Source organism: Populus euphratica, unplaced genomic scaffold (assembly GCF_000495115.2).
Source record: "Populus euphratica unplaced genomic scaffold, PopEup_1.0 scaffold5.1, whole genome shotgun sequence".
NCBI classification, from domain to species: Eukaryota; Viridiplantae; Streptophyta; class Magnoliopsida; order Malpighiales; family Salicaceae; genus Populus; species Populus euphratica.
In genome coordinates this window covers 233,349-255,805 of record NW_011499848.1, presented here as the reverse complement: position 1 = coordinate 255,805, position 22,457 = coordinate 233,349, and the positions used below count along the sequence as shown (strand labels likewise).

The 22,457-nt window shown below is 33.8% G+C and overlaps 4 protein-coding genes across 7 annotated transcripts in view; all 4 read left to right on the top strand.

The window, feature by feature from the left end:
• Positions 1–2,425: 2,425 nt before the first annotated feature.
• RAD5 (DNA/RNA helicase protein) lies at positions 2,426–11,189 on the top strand. Of its 2 annotated transcripts, XM_011007429.1 has the most exons (20): positions 2,426–3,218; positions 3,412–3,545; positions 3,767–3,902; positions 4,056–4,109; positions 4,191–4,337; positions 4,423–4,574; positions 4,653–4,737; positions 4,827–5,093; positions 5,235–5,381; positions 5,467–5,622; positions 6,490–6,557; positions 7,121–7,243; positions 7,320–7,419; positions 7,525–7,637; positions 8,233–8,511; positions 8,631–8,831; positions 9,150–9,243; positions 9,367–9,438; positions 10,017–10,115; positions 10,430–11,189. In XM_011007429.1, the coding sequence occupies exons 1-20, from the start codon at positions 2,655–2,657 to the stop codon at positions 10,550–10,552; spliced, it is 3,114 nt and encodes a 1,037-aa protein (XP_011005731.1). In that variant the 5' UTR covers positions 2,426–2,654; the 3' UTR covers positions 10,553–11,189. The 2 variants fall into 2 exon arrangements, with proteins under 2 accessions (XP_011005731.1, XP_011005741.1); XM_011007439.1 differs by lacking the exons at positions 9,367–9,438; positions 10,017–10,115; positions 10,430–11,189 and having other exon boundaries at positions 8,921–9,243.
• Positions 11,190–11,497: 308 nt separating this feature from the next.
• On the top strand, positions 11,498–14,051 carry LOC105111924 (uncharacterized protein C227.17c). The gene is made up of 3 exons (XM_011007419.1): positions 11,498–11,731; positions 11,840–11,958; positions 13,482–14,051. Exons 1-3 carry the CDS (start codon positions 11,629–11,631, stop codon positions 13,596–13,598), a joined length of 339 nt encoding a protein of 112 aa, XP_011005721.1. The 5' UTR covers positions 11,498–11,628; the 3' UTR covers positions 13,599–14,051.
• Positions 14,052–15,611: 1,560 nt separating this feature from the next.
• On the top strand, positions 15,612–18,039 carry LOC105111913 (uncharacterized). The gene is made up of 5 exons (XM_011007408.1): positions 15,612–16,153; positions 16,674–16,741; positions 16,869–17,000; positions 17,098–17,259; positions 17,435–18,039. The coding sequence occupies exons 1-5, from the start codon at positions 15,799–15,801 to the stop codon at positions 17,750–17,752; spliced, it is 1,035 nt and encodes a 344-aa protein (XP_011005710.1). The 5' UTR covers positions 15,612–15,798; the 3' UTR covers positions 17,753–18,039.
• Positions 18,040–22,085: 4,046 nt separating this feature from the next.
• The window catches only part of LOC105111899 (uncharacterized), a 5,586-nt gene continuing 5,214 nt past the window's right edge, over positions 22,086–22,457 (top strand). For all 3 annotated transcript variants that reach the window (XR_839676.1, XM_011007395.1, XM_011007383.1), the window contains exon 1: positions 22,086–22,208. The gene's annotated coding sequence lies outside the window, so the exon portion shown is untranslated. The remainder of the gene's footprint in view (positions 22,209–22,457) is intronic.

Genomic DNA, 22,457 nt, shown 5'->3' with positions numbered 1-22,457 from the left:
TAAAAAAATTGTAAATGCAAAAAAAAAAAGCAAAAAATAAAGATAGAGTTTGATAGGAAAAAACCTAAAGAGGATGTTTTGTTTTTTAAATGGTCCCAAATAAAAACACAACAATTAAGAGAACCAATACCGAGTACGAAAGAATAAAAATCATAATGAGTGGGATTGAAAAAACATATACAATGTGATAAATTGCTTATAGTGTAAATAGTAGTAAATGGTGAAATTGAAAAAAAAACTATAATGTTATGGATAATTTAAAATTTTAAAATAATAATCAAAACAATAAAAAATAAATTGCAAGTGCTAGTCTAATTTTTCAAGGAACAAGTGAAAAATTTAGGGTGGAGAAAAGAAAAGAAAAAAAAAACAGAAATGGTCATCAATATCATGCTTGAGAAGTGTCTAGGGCACGTGTCACCTTATCATGTCAGTGGTGCAAAAACCATTCAAACATGATGTCTATAGGTTAGAAGACCCAACATACTTTGCCCAAATAACATAAGAATTATCCATGCACTTATGCGTGTTACGCATATGCTGAAAAGTTTTTTTAATAATGGTTAATATACAATAATTATAATAATACCCTCGACCAACACAAAAAATTATAACAAAACCATCGTAAGATTACCAGAAAGTCACTGTAAAAAAGTTATATTGAATTTATTTCAAAGACCGTCAAAGTAACTGCATTTGTCATCAAGTAAAAGAAATTGTATTTTTTCTACTTTGAGATTAAAATAATAACTCTACCATGCAATAAAGAGGGAATGACCAGCATGAATTTATATAATTTATTTAAGACAAACATATCATAGTAAAAAAATCACCCTACCCTTAATGCCTAATTTAGTAATTTTTATGTTTAATGACAGTTTTATAATTATATTATTGTAATGAATAGTGTTATGAATCATAAAAGCATTACTTTAAAGATAATTATTTTTTCTTTGATCACATACTGAAACCCTAATATTATTATTTCAAGGAGCACTAAAAAATTTGAGAGAAAGCTTGTGAAATAATAAATTGATGATACTTTAAAGTTTGGGTTGTTCAACTATATCAATAAAAGTTTTGAAATATCTTTGCTAGTTATAAGTTATAGTTTGATGGGTTATTTTTAGATGAAAGATTTGTTTTTCAAAGAGGTATGAGCAACCATCCCTTTAATATACATATCATTCAAGCATTAGAAACTAAATGTAAACATTTTAAATCAAATATACTCATTCATGAATCTAAATGAAGAAGAAGACACAAATAAGATAACAAAGAGATATATAAAATTTTTTTTACCTCAAATGAAAAATTTAAAGTTTCAAAAAATTTACCTCAAATGAAAAATTTAAAGTTTCAATAAAGATTATTACAGATAACACAAGAATAAAATACAAAAATGATAATGATTTATGTTTAGTGAAGAAAACACTTTTATTTTATAAAAACTTAAATTTTATCATAAATTATTTTTTATTGACCGATTTTTTTTAAGCTCACCTAATATAGGAAAGTAGTTTGTAGAAAAGTATTTTTTTATAAAATAAACAAGGCTTGAGAAAGAAATAAATGTAACATAAAAGTTTAATTACGAGAATCGAAATTTTTCTTAGTAACTTAGTGATCGATCTTGATACTACCAGACCTAACTCATCACCAGCTTTAAACCCAATCCTTCGTTTAATTCAAGCATGGACCTAACCTAACTTGTAACAAGAGGTGGTTTGAAATTTACTAGAGGATAGTGTTTTTGAATCTATTTTTAGCTCAGTAAGAGATAGTTACCTTTTGTTTTTATATTTACAGTGTATTTTTAAAATGTTTATGGCTTAAAAAATATTAAATTCGTGTTTTGTTAGTATTTTTTAATAATTTTAATATGCTGATATAATAAAAAATATAAAAAATCTCTTATTAAAACCTCTAATTTATAATATAAAAAATGAAAAACACATAATTTAATGAGAAAACTAGTCTCTCAAGAGGCCGGCGAGAGGTGGAAACTTTTTTGCTGAGAAAATTTTAGTTTACAGTAATTTTTAGAATAATTATTAATTTCAAGTTAAAATGAGATCAATGCGATCATTTCACTTTTGTTTTTTTACTTTATTTGTTATGATGTGTGCAATGGTTTTTTTTTTTTGAAATACAAAAATAATGCTGGATATAAAAGAAGTCAAAATTACGAGTTTCTTGGTCAACGAAAAGAAGTTGGAGTCGCCAGAACTTGGTTTGAAGGGCGGTTAACATTAACCGAAAGACTAACATAATCTCGGACAGGGATTGGACCAGCCTTTTATCTGGTAAAGGGACTTAATTGAACATTTTGTAGAAGTGAGGGGGCGAATAAGGATCGTAAGCCCCGAAAGAGGAAAAGCACGCAGCCACCCTTAAAGAAAACTAGTAAAGGCGGTGGGGCGGGAAACATGACGTGTAAAGCGTCTTTCGTCCGCCTCCTCCCCAATAATATTCACAAACCGCCCCCGCCTTTTCTACACAGACAATCACTCCATTATTTTCAAACTTCTCCTAACATGCACCGCAAGCGCATTTTAGCGGCAGTACCCTCATCTCTCTCCTGGTTTCTCACAATTCCTCCATAAACGCTCAATTCCAGGAATCAGGGTTAGTGTAATTAGAAGAAACAGAAGATGGGAACCAAGGCAACCGATGAGCTAGTCTCTACCGTCCGATCAATCGTAGGCTGTGATTTCTCCGATATGGACATAATCAGAGCTCTCCACTTGGCAAAAAACGACCCCACCGCTGCAATCAACATCATCTTTGATACCCCGAATTTTATTTCCAAACAAAAAAACCTAATCCCCAAAACCCCAAATCCAAAATCTAAAACCGTACCCTACAAGCCACCCAATCTTGTCGTTAAAGATAATGGAAACCGTAACTCGAGCCAGAGTTTAGAAGTCAATTGCGTTGAAAATGACGCGAGTGACAGCACTGTTGGTGATAATGGGAGTGTTTCGGGTTTGGTTGGGAGTGAATGGTGGTTTGTTGGTTGCGGTGAAGTGGCGGGGTTGTCGACGTGTAAAGCGAGGAGAGTGAAGGCTGGTGATGAAGTGGATTTCACATTTCCTTTGAAGAGTAAAAGTTCGATTTCGCCTTCGCCTTCGCCGGGTAAGGGTTCTGGGAGGAGAAGGCAGGCTGCGACGGCGTGCTCAGAGATTGTTAGGTTTTCTACGAAAGATAGTGGAGAGGTATGTTACATCATTTGTTTTGACTCAATGGGGTGATTTATGGTTAATCCAAAAGCAATTACTTTTAGAATGAAAATTATGTGATACTTCACACTGTTTAATGCGTTGTAAAGAAATGTGAGTAATGCTGGGGGTGGTGTTTAGATGATGCATAAACGTGAGTTTTATGTGCTGTGTTGTGATTTTTTGGCAGCTTGGTCGAATACCTAATGATTGGGCGCGGTGTCTTTTGCCGCTTGTTAGAGATGGAAAGGTCAGGATTATGGGATGTTGTAAATCTGCTCCTAACGTGCTAGGCATAATGGATACAATTCAATTATCAATAAGGTGAGGTAAACTTGCAAATGTCGGGGTTTAATTTATTTCGCGAAGTTGTGCCTTTTGTTTTTGTCATCTTTTATCACTGAGTGTGCAAGTTAAATTTAACAATTCATAGTCTGCTTCATCATATTTGTGAAATTACAAAATATCAATGATGGTTGGTTGCTTTTTTATGCTATGATACTTTGTTCACTTACAGTTTCTGATAAATCCGAACCTTGTCCCAGTGTATACTTGAATAGTGTAATGTTCCACAAGCACCACCAGACCTCACTTAAAGCAACTGCCAATTCCACTGAAGAAACAGTCGGTCATCCTCTTTCAATCCTTTTCGGCTTGCTTGGCCTGACCCCTTTTAAGAAGGTTGATGGCCTGTCACTTGACTCCGCTTTGTTATTGTTTCTTTAAAGATGAATATGGAACTTGTGAATTTTGTTACAGGATGGTTTTTTCTTTTTACAAATAAGATAAGGGTTTTGTCTTTCAAATATGATAATGATTTTTTTTCAAAATCAGGCAGAATTTACCCCTGCTGATTTGAACACAAGGAAGCGACCTCTGAACTCAAAGGTAAAAGAGCAAAGACTTGTCCTTTCTTAACACCTTTCTCCTGTCATTGGATTTTTTTGTCATCACTTTTTAAATGAACAGGATGGTTCTGGTCTTCCCGTGTCATTGTTAAACGCCAACAAGTCTAAGAATCAATCTGGAAATGGAAATGAAATTGAGAATGAGGAGTCCATTTCAGATGCAGATCTTGAGAATATTGTTGGTGGTGGAGACAACTCTGAGTTAGAGGTACTCATGTGCATGAGAATATCGTGTGTGTGGAGCTTCTGAATGCACATAACAGGTGACTTACTTGAAAATGGTTCTGATTTAGGAAATGGATCCTCCAAGTACACTCCAATGTGAGCTTCGTCCCTACCAAAAGCAGGCCCTACATTGGATGATTCAGCTGGAGAAGGGAAAATGCATGGATGAGGCAGCAACAACTCTTCATCCATGTTGGGAGGCTTATCATTTAGCAGACAAGTACGTCAGATTCTTGTAGCATTCAATATGTTACTGTCACTCTGAGATGGGTATTAATAAGGTATCTGTTTTAAACAGGAGGGAGCTTGTTGTCTATCTGAATGTTTTTTCAGGTGATGCTACAATAGAATTTCCAAGCACACTTCAAATGGCCAGAGGAGGAGTATGTATCTGTACATCAGCTTCTATTGAAACTTAAATATGCACCTATTTTGCTGTGTGCAGTGTCTTGACCAGATTATGCTTTTGAAGATTCTGGCAGATGCTATGGGACTTGGGAAGACCATCATGACCATATCCCTCCTACTCACTCATTCAGACAAGGGTGGGTTATCAAATAGTCAGTCTGGGAGCCAGCTTTGCACTGGAGGTGGTTCAAGTGATAACTCAGACCAACATCCAAATCAATTGAACAAGGCAACAAAATTTTCAGGCTTTGATAAGTTGAAGCAAAAGAAGATGCTTGTAAACGGTGGCAATCTAATAATATGTCCAATGACTCTTCTGGGCCAGTGGAAGGTATGTATTGCATTTTGGTATGCTATAGCCTTTTCCTTTTTCACTTGCATTGTATCATTTTGGTACTCCTTTTCATATGTCCGTGTTATCTTGTGATGCACTCTTTTGTTTATGAAAATGATCATTTGAGTGTTTTGTCAGGCGGAGTTAGAAATTCATGCCCAACCTGGTTCTTTGTCTGTTTATGTTCATTACGGACAAAGCAGAGTGAAGGATGCAAATTTTCTTGCCCAGAGTAATGTTGTAATAACTACATATGGAGTGTTAGCCTCAGATTTTGCAGCAGAGGTAGTTTTAAAGGCTCATTGTGTTAATGGGATTTTTTCTTGATATATTGTGTGGAGAACCTTCTGCTTAACTGTCCCCTTTGCAGGGTGCTGTAGGGAGTGGGGGACTGTATTCAGTCCATTGGTTTAGAGTTGTTCTTGATGAGGCCCATACCATAAAATCCTCAAAAAGTCAAATTTCAATGGCTGCTGCTGCTCTGGTTGCTGATCGTCGTTGGTGTCTTACTGGGACTCCCATTCAGGTATGTTCTTATTTTATAAATCCCAACCCTGATTTAATGGATCCCAACATCCCCTCCCTTTTTCAAAGTCAGCAGATAAAGGGTGTTTGTCTCTTTTTTAAAAAAATGATAAAATGTTAGATCTTTTCTAATAAGAGTATCATTTTATATTATGGAGAAATTTGATTGCTTGAGTTCATCCATAAGGTATTCTATGGGATGAACCACTACCATAGACATCATGTTAATCAGCCAAAGTACAATAAACTTAATTCTGATTTTTTTATGGGGGTGTATCTGTAACTATGGGGTCAAAATGCCTTTGTTACATTTTTTATTAGATGGTGCATATCTTTGTTAACTTCTCTTGTTTGGAGTCTTTGAAGTTCTGAATTCTGGATTGGTGGATGAGCTCAAATACTTGATGGTGTGTATGAGCTCAAATACTTGATGATGTGTATGAGCTCAAATACTTGATGGTGTGCCAACTGCTAGATATTGCATATGTCCAGTTTTTAATGTTTGAGCCACAAGGTTATGTTGTGAGTGTAGCTTTTTGACACGTGTCATGCATTATCTATGAGCAATGCCCTCTCAATCACTTTGTTTTAATTTGGAGTCACATACGAATGCTCCTTTACTAAATTGGTTAGATAGGCGATACCTCAAGCTGGTGCATGGAGCAGTTTTTGGACTCATAAGCGTCAGTATGATGTCGCACTTTAAAAATTTGTGTAGTTTGGTTTTTTAAGCTATCTGCAGCTGATAGGACTTTTTTTATCCTATAGATGAAAAAATTAATTTCCATTCCATCTTTTTATTTTTTGGGGGGTGGGGTCTTTAACTTGTAATTTTCATGCATCCTGACATGTAATTTTGTCATCTCAGAACAGCGTGGAGGACATTTACAGCCTTCTTCGGTTTTTGAAGGTGGAACCTTGGGAAAATTGGGCATGGTAGGTCATTTATCTGTTTTTGGTTGCAAAAACTATAGAATTGGTTACAGTTAATTGGATAATAGTTTTGAATTCAAAGGTGACTTTTTATCCAAATAGTCCCATGGACATGTACTGCTATGGCGTAAAACTTAAGGAGAACCTCAACCAGATCTCTGGTTGAGGTTTAAATTCTAATTTCTTCTCCAGAAATACTTGCTTCTTTCATTTAGGAACATCATTTTTACAATTTTATAATATTCATGTGGACAACTGCTGAGGCATATGAAAGAATATTTTTTTTTGGTTGCTTGAAGCATTCTTGCATAAAGAAGATAGGAAAATCGTGTCTTATGAACTTGATGTCTATGCATCTAATTTCTAGAAAAAGTCACTTCGATCATATGCATGCATGTGTTTAATCTCATCATTGTTAAACATGTGCATGGATTATACACGCACTTCTCTTGGTAGGTTAATCATTTGTTAAAGTTCTGGGGACGTAGCATTCTTACTGTTATTATCTTTTAGAGTTTTGTGGCATGACAATTATGTTCATTAAATTGTTCCTATGTGTAATGTAGGTGGAATAAACTTGTCCAAAAACCATTTGAGGAGGGTGATGAGAGAGGGCTAAAGTTGGTCAAGTCCATCTTAAAACCTATAATGTTAAGGAGAACAAAGACCAGCCGAGATCGAGAGGGCAGGTGCAGCTAATGGCATATTACTTTGTCCTTTCTCTGCCTTCTAAAGTTCTTCTCTTAAACTTTTTGACTGTCACAGGCCAATTCTAGCTCTCCCCCCAGCTGATGTTCAGGTGATTTACTGCCAACTAACAGAAGCTGAAAAGGATTTCTATGAGGCTTTGTTTAAAAAATCCAAGGTATACATATTTTACTGAATTTCCATTATTTTGTTTCATGTGATTATTTGATTATAGCTTTTCTTTCATGTCTTTTATATAACATACTGTTGGGCATCTTTCCAGGTTAAGTTTGATCAATTTGTTGAGCAAGGGCGGGTTCTTCATAATTATGCTTCTATTTTGGAATTACTTTTACGTCTTCGTCAATGCTGTGATCATCCGTTTCTTGTGATGAGGTGTGGACTTTCCTGTCCTTAGCTTATGTTATCTTCCCTGCATACTAGTGAATTCATTTTGAACGATAGAATGGTGGTTCAACAGAATTCAAGGGTTCTGGTGTATATATTGGCATATGCTTCAATCAATATTCATTGAACATATCTGATACAGGAAAAGAAACTTTTCCATAATTTTTTTATCTGTATGAAGAGAAAGGATCACAGTTGTACTGCTATCTCTGAATGAATATTTTATTGTTTTCACATAAATGAATTAGTAATCAGTGAAACTTGATAATTTTCTTCAATAATCCTATCTCATTTCTCTTGATGGTTTTTTTTTTAAATGTTTTCCATTATCAATTTGATTTCTTTTCCTTTTGTGATCACTTGTTATCATTACATTGTGGAAAAAACTCTCTGCGGAGGAGATTGGCCGCTTGTAGATTAAGTATTGTGCTTGTTTATAGACTTGCCACAGAATAGTTGGAAACCAACTGGTGCAGAGTTTTTTCTTATGCTGAATATTCTGTACATGAGTTTTGATATTGCTCTTTTTTTAATGGGAGAGAATTTCCTAAATTCTTTGTAATGGATGGCTTTGTGTGTTCAGTCGAGGTGATACGCAAGAATATTCTGATCTGAACAAGCTAGCTAAACGTTTCCTTAAAGGTGACCAGGGTGTCCTTGAAGGAGAAGCAATAAATGTGCCTTCAAGGGCATACATTAAAGAAGTTGTGGAAGAGCTAAGTAAGGGAGAGCAGGGAGAGTGTCCAATCTGTCTCGAGGCATGTGAAGATGCAGTATTGACTCCTTGTGCTCATCGATTGTGTCGAGAGTGTCTCCTGGCAAGTTGGCGAAATGCTAGTTCCGGTTTATGTCCTGTTTGTAGGTATTTTTCAATTTTTGTTTTGCAACCACAGTTGTTTTTTAAGTTTTAAATTTGCTGGTGTTGAAGTCCTATAGTTGCCGGTCCTAGAATTTAAGAGTTGTTCATTTGTCCTTTTACAGGAAAGCCATCACAAGGCAAGAGCTTATTACAGCTCCGACTGACAGTAGATTCCAGATAGATATTGAGAAAAATTGGGTTGAATCTTCCAAAATTGTGGCTCTCTTGCGAGAACTTGAAATTCTTCGTATGTCAGGATCTAAAAGCATTCTCTTCAGTCAGTGGACTGCATTTCTGGATCTTTTACAAATCCCTCTTTCCAGGTACCAATTCTGAGCTGCTTGAAGAACTCATAGGATGTTTTTAGTTGTGAGCATTTCAGTGATGGACATGTTCACTGTGTGTTTGTCAGTTGGTGTTTGCACTGGGGAAAGAGACTAACATCGTGTACATGGGATCCTGCTGGGACTGGCTTCACTGTTTTAGAGGGACCTTATAGTGCACATCTATTTTATTATGCTCATGAAAATTTCAATAATTTTGTCCTGTCCTGTGTGTATTGCTCTTTATGAAATGGTGCCTTGAGTCACTGTATTTCATGCATTCTGTAACAATGGAGTTATCATTTTAATTATTTCCAGGAGTAACATTTCATTTGTTCGTCTTGACGGGACTCTAAACCAGCAGCAGCGTGAAAGAGTTATAAAACAGTTTTCAGAAGATGACAGCATCCTGGTTTGTGAAGCTTTCTTTTGTTTCTGCTCTTTCCTTTTCCCTTTTGTGATGGAAGCTGGGTATTGAATTTGGTAGTTTTGTAGACAGCTTGGACTTGATTATTTTGTGCATTTGTACAATTAGGTATTGCTGATGTCACTGAAGGCTGGAGGGGTAGGGATAAATTTAACAGCAGCGTCCAATGCCTTTGTTATGGTATGCACAATGTTGAACTTCCTGTTATCTAAATTGTGGCAAGATTTTTCCTTAAATTTTTGCATTTTCATATGCCCATGTACAACCTTACTTGGAACTGAAAACCTTACCATTATGTCTTGGATTAGAGTTGAAAGAAACAGCATATTGTTACATCAATGTTTTTATTGTTTCGCTGAGTGATCTTTTGCTGAATATTTACCTGAACGTTTTATATAACCACCTGTATTTTTTCGTTCCAATGCTTTACACAATGGGTCAACCCTCTTCTCCCTTGATTCCTGGGGATTAGCACTCGTCTATGCGTTAGGAGAAGTGACTTTATTAACTATGCTAACTAGTAGCAGTGGATAGCTGCATTTACAAGGTGTATTCTGTTAGGTAAATTTCTTTATTTTCCACACCAAAATTCTTTGTTTAGGTTCGGACTACCTTTTTTATCTTGGCTGTTTGTTGATTTGTTTCAACCTACACCACAAGAACTTCCCTCCGGTTGTTCCTCTTCCATCTTCACTATGCTTTTGGTTCTGTAACTGGGATGTTATGCGAGAAACATTAATGTTCAAGTTTTTTCATAGGATCCATGGTGGAATCCAGCTGTAGAGGAGCAAGCTGTCATGCGTATTCATCGCATTGGACAAACTAAAAGAGTGATGATCAGGCGGTTCATTGTGAAGGTACATTTTTTCTTTGTTTTGTAGCCCATGCAATTGGAGCTTATCAATTTTTTTGTCTGCTATGTTATTGACTGGCAGTAAAGCCTTTTCAAGTACCTGAATGTCTCAACCACTTTTAACTTTTTTTTCCATGATAGAAAATAAAGACATACACTAGTAGCTTGTTTTGTACCTGTTCTGGGAATTTTGAGCTTGAAGGTCACTTGATCAGCGTCATTGTTTTCTACTATTTGAGTCACCCAGGGGCACTGATCTGTTTCTGACCTTTCACTAACATGACTGTTTGCACTCTTTTGAATATATCTGGATGGCAGGGAACAGTTGAGGAAAGAATGGAAGCAGTGCAAGCGCGCAAGCAGCTAATGATTTCAGGTGCCTTGACTGATCAAGAAGTTCGAAGTGCTCGTATTGAAGAGCTGAAGATGCTGTTTACATAGATTAGTGATGTATATGGAGCTCTTTTGCGCATATTTTTGCGCATATCTTGGCACCATTACTCTCAGGTGATCATGAGCTTCCAATACCAAGATGATTAGAGCCCAACAAAGTTATATGCCTTTTATATAGCAACCAGGACTTTGAAGGAGGTCGGGTATACCTTTGCTCAAGGCAACAAGATTTGATCTCTGAGGCAAAATTCCATATGGGTTGCAACCTTGTCTTACTTGAAGCTTGCTCATCTAGTAAAAAGGTGGTCCTTTCGAGGCTGAAATGAAATAGAGCTGCTGGAAATGGAAGGGAGACAGACCAATATTTCTGATCATTTTTTTTAAAATTATTTATCAAAGTCCAAAACTGAACTTGTGGATTTGGAATCCATTTACATTCAAGGGCAGATTCTCAAACACAGCCCATTGTATATAGGAAGACGATTTTGGACAGATGGGATGTAGAGGGAAAAGATCACCCCCCAAATGTAACTTCTTGTAAGTTGATAGGTTTAACTCTGCAATATGCTGCATCAGCGACTGCATTATCATGCCTCCTAGAAAATGCAAAAATTTGATTCTAATGCTAGAGTTATGGTAAAACCTTTGGCAATTTGGTTTGGGTGGTAAGCAAGTTTGTTTTTCATGCCATCTCTCGTTAGATTTGAAGGTGTTCGTGAGTTTGAAAATCCCAAAGCTATACTCTGCCCATTTAAATTTAAAAATTATGATAAAGACTTTAAGATCATAAAAGAAGATTGATTCCTCCCGTTCTTTGGGCAAAGGAATCACGAGGAAGGTTCTGACATTTGGATCTCCCTAGGCACTATAAGAAAGGAAATTGGGCATGATAGAGGAGGCATGCTCATTAGTGGCCTTTTGTAACAATTTTTTTTTTAAATGGGCTTTTCGTTCCAACAATAAAATAAAACCCGACCAGGATTATTAACGGCGCGGGTTCTTGTTAACGAGCTTCTCAACCCGAACCCGACCAGAAAAATTATCAGAAATTCAGAATCACTCTCTCCCCTCAAAATACAGGAAGGAAGCTTTGGACTTTGGGTGGCGGATCCATATTTTTAGAGATGGCAACGGATCCAGAGCGGGAAGCAGCCTCTTCATTGTCTTCAGCAGCCAAACGGCGCTTATCTTGCACTACCTGCTTCGACGCTCTCTGGTTCTGCTACTGTAAGTACTTGCTGCAAAATCACAGTATAGTTATTTGTTGAATAAATATTTGATTAAATAACGAAAATCATGGGAATTATTCATCATTAATTAATAATTTTGAGGCAGCTCCAGTGCATCAAATGCAGCAATATTACAGGCTTGGACTTTTTGATAACTGTTCTCAGAAATGGAGTGATTTGGTCGACTGTTTGACTCTCAAGACTAAAAGATCTTCTCAAGTCCAGGTCTCTCTCTCTCTCTCTCAATTACTGCAAATCTTTGTTTTATTGCCTTTTAAAGCATATTTATATGCATAAAATTAAGGGTTCTTTAGCATTTATTCTTATCACTCTCTGTTAATGATTTCTTGTCCTGGTAGTATAATTATTGGGTTCTTTTTTTTTTATGTATTTCTTCTTTTATTACTCATAAAAGCTTAGAAATTTGACTGTAAGGATCAAAACTCTATGGTAGAAGTCATAACAAAGTTCTTACTATAATTATGAGGAAATATCCTTTGTGCATTCTTGATCCTTCTACTGCAAAAAATGGGTTCCAACCGCCAAATTCCAATGTTTGATTATGATTACCTGTGCATGAAGGCGTCAATCTTCATCACTTTGTTTTCGTATTGGAAGCCATAGTCATCTTTCTGGATCATTCCCTTGTCTATGTTTTCTGTCTTGACTGTAATTTTGTGCATTTGCTGTGTGATCTTGATGTGAATGGGTCTGCATCTCATGTGCTGTCAAGTGTCAACTGATGAGGATTGGGTCAAATAGCTTTTTTTTTAAATTTGTATTATGTTTGCCCAGTATTTTTTTGTTTGCAGACATCTTTGCTGTGCTACTTGAGTTCTGACTTTAGTTTATTCACTTAGCCCCTTTGTCTGATTATTGTTGCCATTGCTCTCTCTCTCTAGGATGTGAATAGGGGGTTTTGTTTCTGTGGAATTTAGATAAAGTAGCTTGCAATGTGCAGAGCACAACTACCTTCTATGGTGCTTTAGGTCTTAGTTTGAAAGTTTCAAGCTTGTAGTGTCTGAATTTGTTCAACATTCTTTAGCATAAAACATTCTATGGTGCTTGAGGTCTTAGTTTGAAAGTTTCAAGCTTGTAGTGTCTGAATTTGTTCAACATTCTTTAGCGTAAAACACCTTTTTTGTAGTTCCAGGATTAGGGGTTGAAAATAATGGTTCAGAGCTGGCATTGGTTATCACAAAATAAATGGTTCTGAAGTGTTTGTTAGTTATTATGGTATGTAGCACTTAGAATAGATGCTGTGACTGTACAGAGAGGGACAGAACTTTATTAGAGCTTGCATTTGCATATTGGATACAAAGAGCTTCTGATAGCTACACCTGTGCAGCGAGGGAGAGTGAGCTTCAATGGATCTTATGTTTGCATATTTAGTGCACAGAGCTTAGATATTGTAACTGTACATAGAGTGGGAGAAAGAATTTCAATGGAGACGTTTTAGGTTTTCAAACTCCTGTTTGAGTCTCTTGCTAGATGGTGTTTTTGGAATTTGGATAAGCTTTGCATTTTAAATCTTCTGAAGGTTTAAGTGACTCAATGCAACCATGTTAGTCTCTTAACCAGTGATTGATGAAATAAAGTTCATGAGTTCGCAACATAGTTTTGATTCACAGGTGTCATTCATGGAACCACTATGTGCACAGATCACTCTTTTTCTTCCAACCAGTCTGATTAGTTTATTTTCACTCTGCCCCTGAAAGTAACCTGCCAGAGTGGACTTTGAAATGCAGGAAATTCTAGAGGCTCGTGAAAAAGCCAAGCCCCACCTTTGGAAGCTGCGGACACCAGAAGAAGCATCAGTGCACTGGAGACAGCTGTTTGGACACTTGGATGATGAAGTGGAATGAAAACCCCAAATCACAGCTTTCTTTCTGAAGCAGATGTCTGTGTTTGGTTTTTTTCTTTGTTTGCACTGTCCCCTATGGTTACCAAAATAATAGGATAGAAATTACTGAGACAGAGCATGCAGAACAAATCCATTGATCGATACAGGTAGGGGAAACATGATTTTGTTTGAGCTTATTTCATGTTGTTTTATAGTTAATAGAAATGGCCGGCCAATTAAACCATTTGAGTTAGCTAGGTCCTGGAAGTAATGGTAGGCTAATTATCTTAAATCCGATCCCTTTGTGTTTTCTCCATCGGCTTGAACTTAATTAAATTGCTGGTGTTCATGATGAAACTCTATTGATCAGACTGCAGCTCTACCGGGTATTCTCTTTCATGGCAGTTCAATTCAATAACCTTTGTAGAGTGCTCCCTGCAACCCCTAATGTAAGACTGGTTTCAGTTGTTGTGTTGATGAATGCTGTTTCCGATGGAGAGAAAGCATCTGAGCCTCCTGTTAATATTGAATCTGGCATATCCTGTGAGCATTTATTGTTGGTGCAGAGATTTTACTGCTCCACTTTTGCATGCATGAAGGGTCGAATTATTAGATACCAAAAATGTGTTGTGTTGATTCATTATTGATGTTGTTGATGTCTTCTTTGCTGTTTAGTTGCCTACCTGTGCATGGATTATTCATAGGATACGTCTATTTTTTTTTTATTTTTTTTTTAGTATTTTCAGAGAATGTGTTAAAATTTTTTTTTTTAGTATTTTCAGAGAATGTGTTTTCAAAGAAAGAGCTTCTGATATGAAAAAAGAAAAGGAAAGGTTACGTTTACCGCACTTAAAATATTTCCCTCATTTTCCATATTTGATTTATTTAGAAAAAGGGGAAAAAAAGTTTAAAATAATGGAAAAAAACTTCCAATTAAAATACTTTATTAAACTATTTTTGTCAATGAACCATGAACTCTACTTGCCATTTCTCTTTTAACCCTTCTTTTATATTCATATCAAACACCAAAGAGCTACTTTCAAATAGTTTTTTTATATATATATGAAATCAAACAAATCGAAAAGAATGAAAAATATTTTCTAGAACAAGATAACCCTCCCTCAATTACATAGTAATAAACAAATAAATTTGATGAGTTAAGATTTAAATTTATTTCATTAAAAAAATTTATTGGATACACTGATAATGGAATGCTGTTTTCATTACTTTAATTTATGCTCTTTCATGGTAAGTTAATTAAAGTTAATTTTTTAATTGTTTTTTATTTTAAAATATATTAAAATAATATATATTTTTTTATTTTTTAAAAAATTTAATTTTGATATTATCACACCGAAACAGTCTAAAAATATATAAAAAATTAATTTATAGTAAAAAAATTAAAATTTAACGAAACGGTGATGTGCCAAACAATATCTAGAAAGGATCCTTAATTGTTTTCCTCTAAAAAAATAACTAAAACTGCAAAACAAATAAAATAATTGCAAATTTAACAGAAACAATCATGCAAATGTCTCCACCAAACTCATCTCATGTATTTGCCCTAACTTCTTCATGTATATCTAATTCACTAGTTGAAAACATCAAATTTATTGTATTTATTGTCTAATATGGTGCATTATAAAGAGTTTTGATCCAATAAAACAATTTGTTTGAAATTCAAAAAATCAAATTTCAAAAAATAAATAACAGCGTTATAAATATTTCGGATTTTCCAGCTATATTTGGAAATAAAATCTCTTGAACATAATAAAAAAATCAGTTTTAGTTTTAAGCAAAATGATTATTTTATTACTAAATAAATCAAAGATATTTCTTTTTTATATTATTAATTAAGGCAGATTCCCTTCCCCCTTTAAATGTTAAAAACCAGTAATTAATATTGTAACTGCAATATTTGCCCTTTTCTTATAGAAAATAAATATTTTAAGGAATTAATTCTCTCTCTCTCTCTCCAAAGAAAAAGGAAGAAAAGGCCCTTCTCTTTTTTCTACCCTATATTATTGCATAGCAATCCCACTAGGCTCACAAGCAAGAAATTTCTCCAATATATAGGTTTCTTTCATGGCGCCTTTTCCACACCTTCAAAACCATTTTGCTTCCATAATCTCCTAATTTCTTGACCAGAAAAAGAATATATATATATGTTTTCTTTTTTCTCCTCACGTTAGTTTAGTATAGTTTGTTCCTTTTCAGTTGCTATGGATTACATGGAAGAGAAGAACATCATTGTTTCTGATCAGACTCTTATAGTTACAACCAAGGATCATGCCCCGCCAGGGAGCCAGGGGGCAACAGGTGGTAGTGATCCTACCCTAGAGCCAAACAACCCTGGTGGTGGTGTAGTGGGCGGCTCCGGAGGGTCAGGCTCGGAAGGTGTTGTTGAAAACACCGTGAAAAGAAAGAGAGGAAGGCCTAGGAAGTATGATGTGGATGCAAACCTAGTATCATCACCGCCTCCGCCACAGGGCCTCTCTTCTTCTCTCTCGAGTTACGATAAGCGGGGTAGAGGGAGGCCCCGTGGTTCTGGTAAACTGCAACTCTTGGCTTCCCTTGGTGAGTGCTCAAAATCTGCTAAGGCTTTTATAAGCAGTAGTTAACGTTATGTTGCTTGCTTCCTTCCTTTCCTTTTTGGTTGGATTAATTGTTTGAAATTTTTTTCCTATTTATTATATGCAAAATTTCTGAATCTTTATTAGTATTTGTTTCGTTTCTTTCTAGTAAATCTTGATTGATGTTTAGTATCAATGCATGGTAGAATTGTAATGGAAATTTTGATTTGGTGTTAAGTGGATTAAACAATTAATATTTGGTTGGATGAACAAAAACATGATTCCATTTCCAATTTCGAAGAAAATTATTATTTTGAAATTGAATACACATGAAAAAAATTCATGTTTAATTTCCTGTTGAAAGAGGAAGCTTAAAACTATCTTCTTCTTCTTCTTCTTCTTTTAATGTTTTTTTAAAAGGGATACATATATAGTCTGACTCAAATCAAAATGTGTGATATATTGTGTATTACATTTTATTTTCCATCCCTCCTTTGACTTTTGTTGAAATTCTCTCTGTAAAGGTGGTTTTGCAGTAGAAACAGCAGGGGGGAGCTTCACCCCTCATGTAGTGCCTGTGTATACTGGAGAGGTACTGTAAAATATGTGAGAATTAATTAAGGTTTCTTAATTGTTCTTTTTGCATATTTGTATTTTTGTAGTGCTTCCCATTGCTTGTCCTGTGTCAAGATGTTCTAATTCTGTTTTATGACCTGCAGGATATTGTTAGTAAGATAATAGAATTATCTCAAAAGGGTGCTCGAGCAGTCTGCATTCTTTCTGCTACCGGTGTTGTCTCAAGTGTTATTATGCGTCAGCCTGGTCCTTGTGGTGGAATTTTGAGATATGATGTATGATATGATCGTACCTGAAAAAAACGAAACTCTTTTATCTTGTTTCTTTTCCTTTTTCTGATGTAGCTTCTGGTTAATTTTCCATTTGATCTAGGGCCGCTTTGAAATTCTATCTTTATCTGGATCATTCACTTTCGGCGAAACAGGAGGTTCAAATCGCAAAAATGGCATGCTAAGTGTTTCACTGGCTAAACCTGATGGGAGAGTTTTTGGTGGTGGTGTTGCAGGCTCTTTAATAGCAGCTGGCCCAATCCAAGTATGTTCTGCTTACTCATTTTTCTAAGAAAGCGTTCTCTAGATGGCTGTGTCTCCTGTCAACAGTATGTCGTGTACAGAATACAGAGTTCAAAAATTTATGAATTTTCTTTTCAGTTAAACTGACCTACCAGCTTGTTTGCAAATCTCACGCTAGGTTTGTTTTGATTTACCAGCTTGTTATTGCCAGTTTCAAGCAGAATATCGGCAAGGGGATTAAAAGGAGGCAATCTGCTGACCCTCCTGCTGCTCCCAGTCTGCCTGCCAATTCTGATGCAGTAAGGGTTCCTATAAAAATCGCTGGAACCACAGATGGGGAAGATAATTGCACTACACCAACATCTGCACTTTCAGAACCAGGAAATGAAGAAGCAGGTAACACAGTCATTTCAAACCAACAAGCAAATACTGATTCCCAAAACAGTAGTGGTCAAAATGTCCTGCGGTCCCAAAAGCAAATACTGTTGGTGTCCCCCGGTTATGAAAATCTCTAGATTTGTATCCGTGACAGCATTTCTTCATAAATAACATTAAAACGCGGTGTTGGTTTCATATTTCTTCCTTTATTCCGTTAGCTTAAAGTCGTCAAAATCCTGTACCTTTTTATATCAGCTTAAGACAGAAACTTCTCTTGCTGTCTTGTTTCTGATGCTTTTAGGAATTGAGCACTCTATATATTCAATCACTAAAGAAGAGTAAAACACGGGTATACATTTGGCTACTGATACTGTGAGCCAATTAGCCAACATGCCATTTAATCTAGTCAAACATTAGCGAATAACCTATATGTTTTGGCATCAAGAACTATTTGTCTGACTGCTGCTATACTCCCTATTGCTGAGAAGACCATTGCAATAGTAACATTTAACCAGAAAATAATGCTCCTCTTCGATGGCTTGAAGAACACTACAGGCAAGATAAAGTCGAGAGGGATGAAACCAAAAGCTCCAATCAATGAATTGGCATCTCCAAAAAATGGAGGCATTGCTGTTATTGTAGTTGCTATGATGACAGAAAATGACCTTGAGACTGCCCTCAGGATTACATTTCGAGCAGCAAATTCTTTTTTGCGTCGGATCTGCAAGGGTGTTCTCGAGCACCCCATTTGTAGGCTTCAAGTAAACCTGTGGCATACCATGTATTTTAAGCAAAGTGTACTGCAACTTTAGGAGATGTTCATACCACAGCAACTGCTGATAGTTGGAGAATGGTGAAGATTTTGGTCATTGAAACAAAGAAGTTGTTAATTATTATAGCGTATCTCAGTTCAATAACGATTTTATATTACTCATGAAAGTTATTTTTAGTTTAGAACTTGTATAAGTACCCGTAATAAAAATAAAATAACAACTGTTTAGATATTAAAATTTATATATTATGTTAACGAAATAGTTCAATTCAATTATTCAAGCTATTAAATAAAATTATAAGAATGAATTATATCAGTGTTGATTTTTTTTTAACCGTTGAAGCTATTGCATTCAAGCAAATAAGGAGATCAAACATATAATGTATTGTTTTTTTAAGTTATTTAAAAAATTAAATAAAAGCACGTCAGGATGATTGTCGCCCTACTGGTTTTGACTTGCTTGCAGTGCTGGAGTGTAAAAAATCACTATGCAGTGAAAAAAAAAATGAAAACAAAAACACAGTAAAAATTGATATGTACTGCTTGTAATTAATTTATTAATAAATAAAATATACATAGATGCCATCAACATTTATTAGCTTTTTATTGGTTAAGAAACTTCCGCTCTGTCATGATTATATATTTTTATTTTTTACAAAAAAAAATTAAATTTAAATAAATCTTTTGATTAATACATGTCATTAAATACATTGAGTATCATTTATACTAAAAAATAAATAAAAAATCATTAATAATACTTAAAAATTAAATTTAAAAAATTAAAAAACAGACGTAAATTAAAATATTTAATTTTGAAATTTACCCTGTTATCTTAGCTAAATTTGTTTAATAAATTTTTTTTTCAAGCATATGATAATAAAAATAGAAACACAAATTAAATTTATTGAATAGAATAAAATGGAGGAAAAACAATATACAAGGCTACACATATTAAAAATATCATCTAAAAATATTTTTTTATTTTAAAATATAAAGTTCATCAATGAAAAAGATAAAAAAAAAAATTATAGATGAATTAGAAAAACTTTTTATATTTAAATGCATAACCATAAAAAAAATCATTACTTAAAATAGGCTCTTTAAATAAAATAAAAGAGAGAACGAGTACTAATATAAATATAAATTAAAAAAATTAGAGAAAATCATAAAAAATCATTAATTAAAAAAATAAAAAAATAGTTAAAAAATAAAGCAAAAGCATATATTGTTATGTTTGACAAGCCACGTCAGCCCGCCTAGTCTATTTTACTAGGCACCACACACAGGTCTGCCTTGGCAGATGAGCGAAGCTAGGTCACTATTTTTTTTCGCTGTAACTAGGGAGTATGAGTTTGCCTCATATTTTTTTTTAAAAAAAATCAAATGACACGTTATTTGATTTTCCAGATTTTGGTCATCACAGTGGCCAAAAAATCACGACTTTAGTTTTTCTATCTAAAAACTCATTTTCAACTAATTTTTTTTATCAAAATTAGAAACTGTAATATGTTATTTGACTTTCCAGATTTTAGTAATCACAGTGGCCAAAAAATTATGACTTTAGTTTTTCTATCCAAAAACTCATTTTCAACTAATTTTTTTTATCAAAATTAGAAACTGTAATAAATTTATCCATTGTTTCAAAAAATCAAAAAATCATCCTGAAAACCAAAATCAACCTGAAATCAAAAATTAACCTGAGCTTAGATATGTTTTTGAACGAACTTTCAAGATAAAAAAAAAATATGACCTACCATTATCAAATAAAATTATTTATTATAAATATTATCTACTTCGACCGCTTAAATTGATGTTAATAACATTTCTCTCTCTCTCTCTCTCTTTCTTTCTATTTCTCTCAACCAGGGATAAAAAATAATAAAGATAGATTTTTGAACCAAAATTAAATTTAAAAAAATATTAAGATACTAAAATTATATAATTTGCATTATTTTTTAAGTTGGAGGAATAAAATGTATTTTTTAAAAAAATTTGTGGCACGCCACCTATATTTGATGTCTTTTTTATTTTGATTTTTTTTCTTTCAGTCTCATCTTTTTATAAGAAATCAAAATTAATTGATCCCTATTTTAAGACTGTATTGCCAAAAACAAAAATTTAAGAATCAAATTGAAAAATAAAAAAATTTCATGGTCTACAATACATAAAAACCTACTCCTTTTATATTATACTTAATTAGCTTTTTAACCACAGGTCAAATATATTTTTTGCTTTCAATAAGATAGTAATTTCTATGCTTTTTAACATAGAAAAATTTCAATTATAAATTAAAATATTCACATATACATTTAATTAATTACATAAAAAATATTCATGTAACCAAAATAAAATTATAAAGCTCAATTAATAAGCAATCAAAATTATCTAATCAAACTCGTGATCAAGATTATGTACTCAACTGAGTTAAATATTTTTTTATCTAATATAAATACCTATAAAATTAAAAACTAAAAAAATAATAGAGCAATAAAAAAAAATTACCAAACCAAAATAATTTATATTGCCCAGTTAATAATAATAAAATATTAAATAAAAAAATAAAAAAATAAAATCAATAAAAATCAATTGTGATAAACTAATAGGTAAAATTTAGAAGAGAAAAAAAAAAGAAAGAACAATGTTCAAGTGCTCGGACCTGGATTACCCAAAACGCATGGGCCATAACAAAAAGCTCGAGCACAAGGGCATTGAACAACCCACAATTCTATACCTTATATTTCTTTTAAAAAACTTTGTATGGAGTAACCAACCCTTAATCGTTAAAAAAAGGAGCAGGAGATGCATTGTCTATCTTGCCTAGATTTTAATGGCAGTCTTTAGAAAATTAAATTGTGATGTTTCAAATAGAAAAAAAACTATTTTTAACAAGCTAGACATTTTATAAAACATATTCATAATCTAAAACAACCCAAAATTTGATCTGAAAACCCACAACTAACCCTAGGCCAAAATTATTTTTGAGTATATATCCACTATAAAAAAAAATTCAAAGAAAAAAGAAACTTAGGATAAACTCTCCAGTTAAAAATAATCCATTAATACCAAAATTATTATTTTCATGGTTAAAATTAGTGCAAACAATGATTTTTTTTCTATATTGATAGAATTTAATGATCTCTTTTTTCTCTTTCAAATTAGAAACTAAATAAATAAATAAATAAAATTTTATACCAAAATTAAATTGTATAAATATTGCAGCATCGGATAAGTATATATGCAAAATTTTAAGGATTAAAGTGGACTTTTGATAAGAACTTTAAAATAATTATCTATTTATGATACTTTTTTATTTTGGCACAATTTTTTAATTTTGTTATTAGTTAACAAATCTGATCAAATTATTTTTATATTTGACCCAAAAAATATGTAATTACTAACAAAGAGAACTAAAATAAAATAAAAAAAGCTTGAATAATAAATTCAAAAGTAAACAGTGCACTTGGACATAGTGAATAACTCACTCTTTTTTGTGTTTTCTTTATAATTAATTTAGAGCACAACCCATTTTAAAACTCCGTAGGCTCATCAAGTGGCCCAAAAAGTAAAATTCAAAGCTCAGAAAATGAAAGATAAGGAGAAGCCCAGACCAGTACAATGGCCTACTCCGATTCTGAGACACCAAGCCCAATTGTGCTAATGAAAAATAGTACTCAAACTGAGAGATAAGAAACAAAAAAGAACAAAAACGGAAACCCTATCGTCGTTTCAAGGTTTATTACCAGAAAGAAACCCTTGTAAAAGAAACGCAGGTTTCGATTCGACAGCACCAAAAATATATAAAAAATCAACAAATTCCCGAGGTAAAGCTATAATTTATATATATATATATATATATATCGAATGGCTGTAAAAGTTGTCGCATTTTTGTACTTGTTTGCTGATTTGATTTCTGTTTTGTTCGCTTTGATTTTGAAAATATCTGCCTTTATGCCATTCATGTTATGGAAAAGCGAGACAAACTAAGAGTTAAGAGAGCTGGAAATGAGAGCCGGGAAGAGAGCTGGAAATGAGAGCCGGGGGGGGGGGGGGGACACGGGATAATGGAGAAA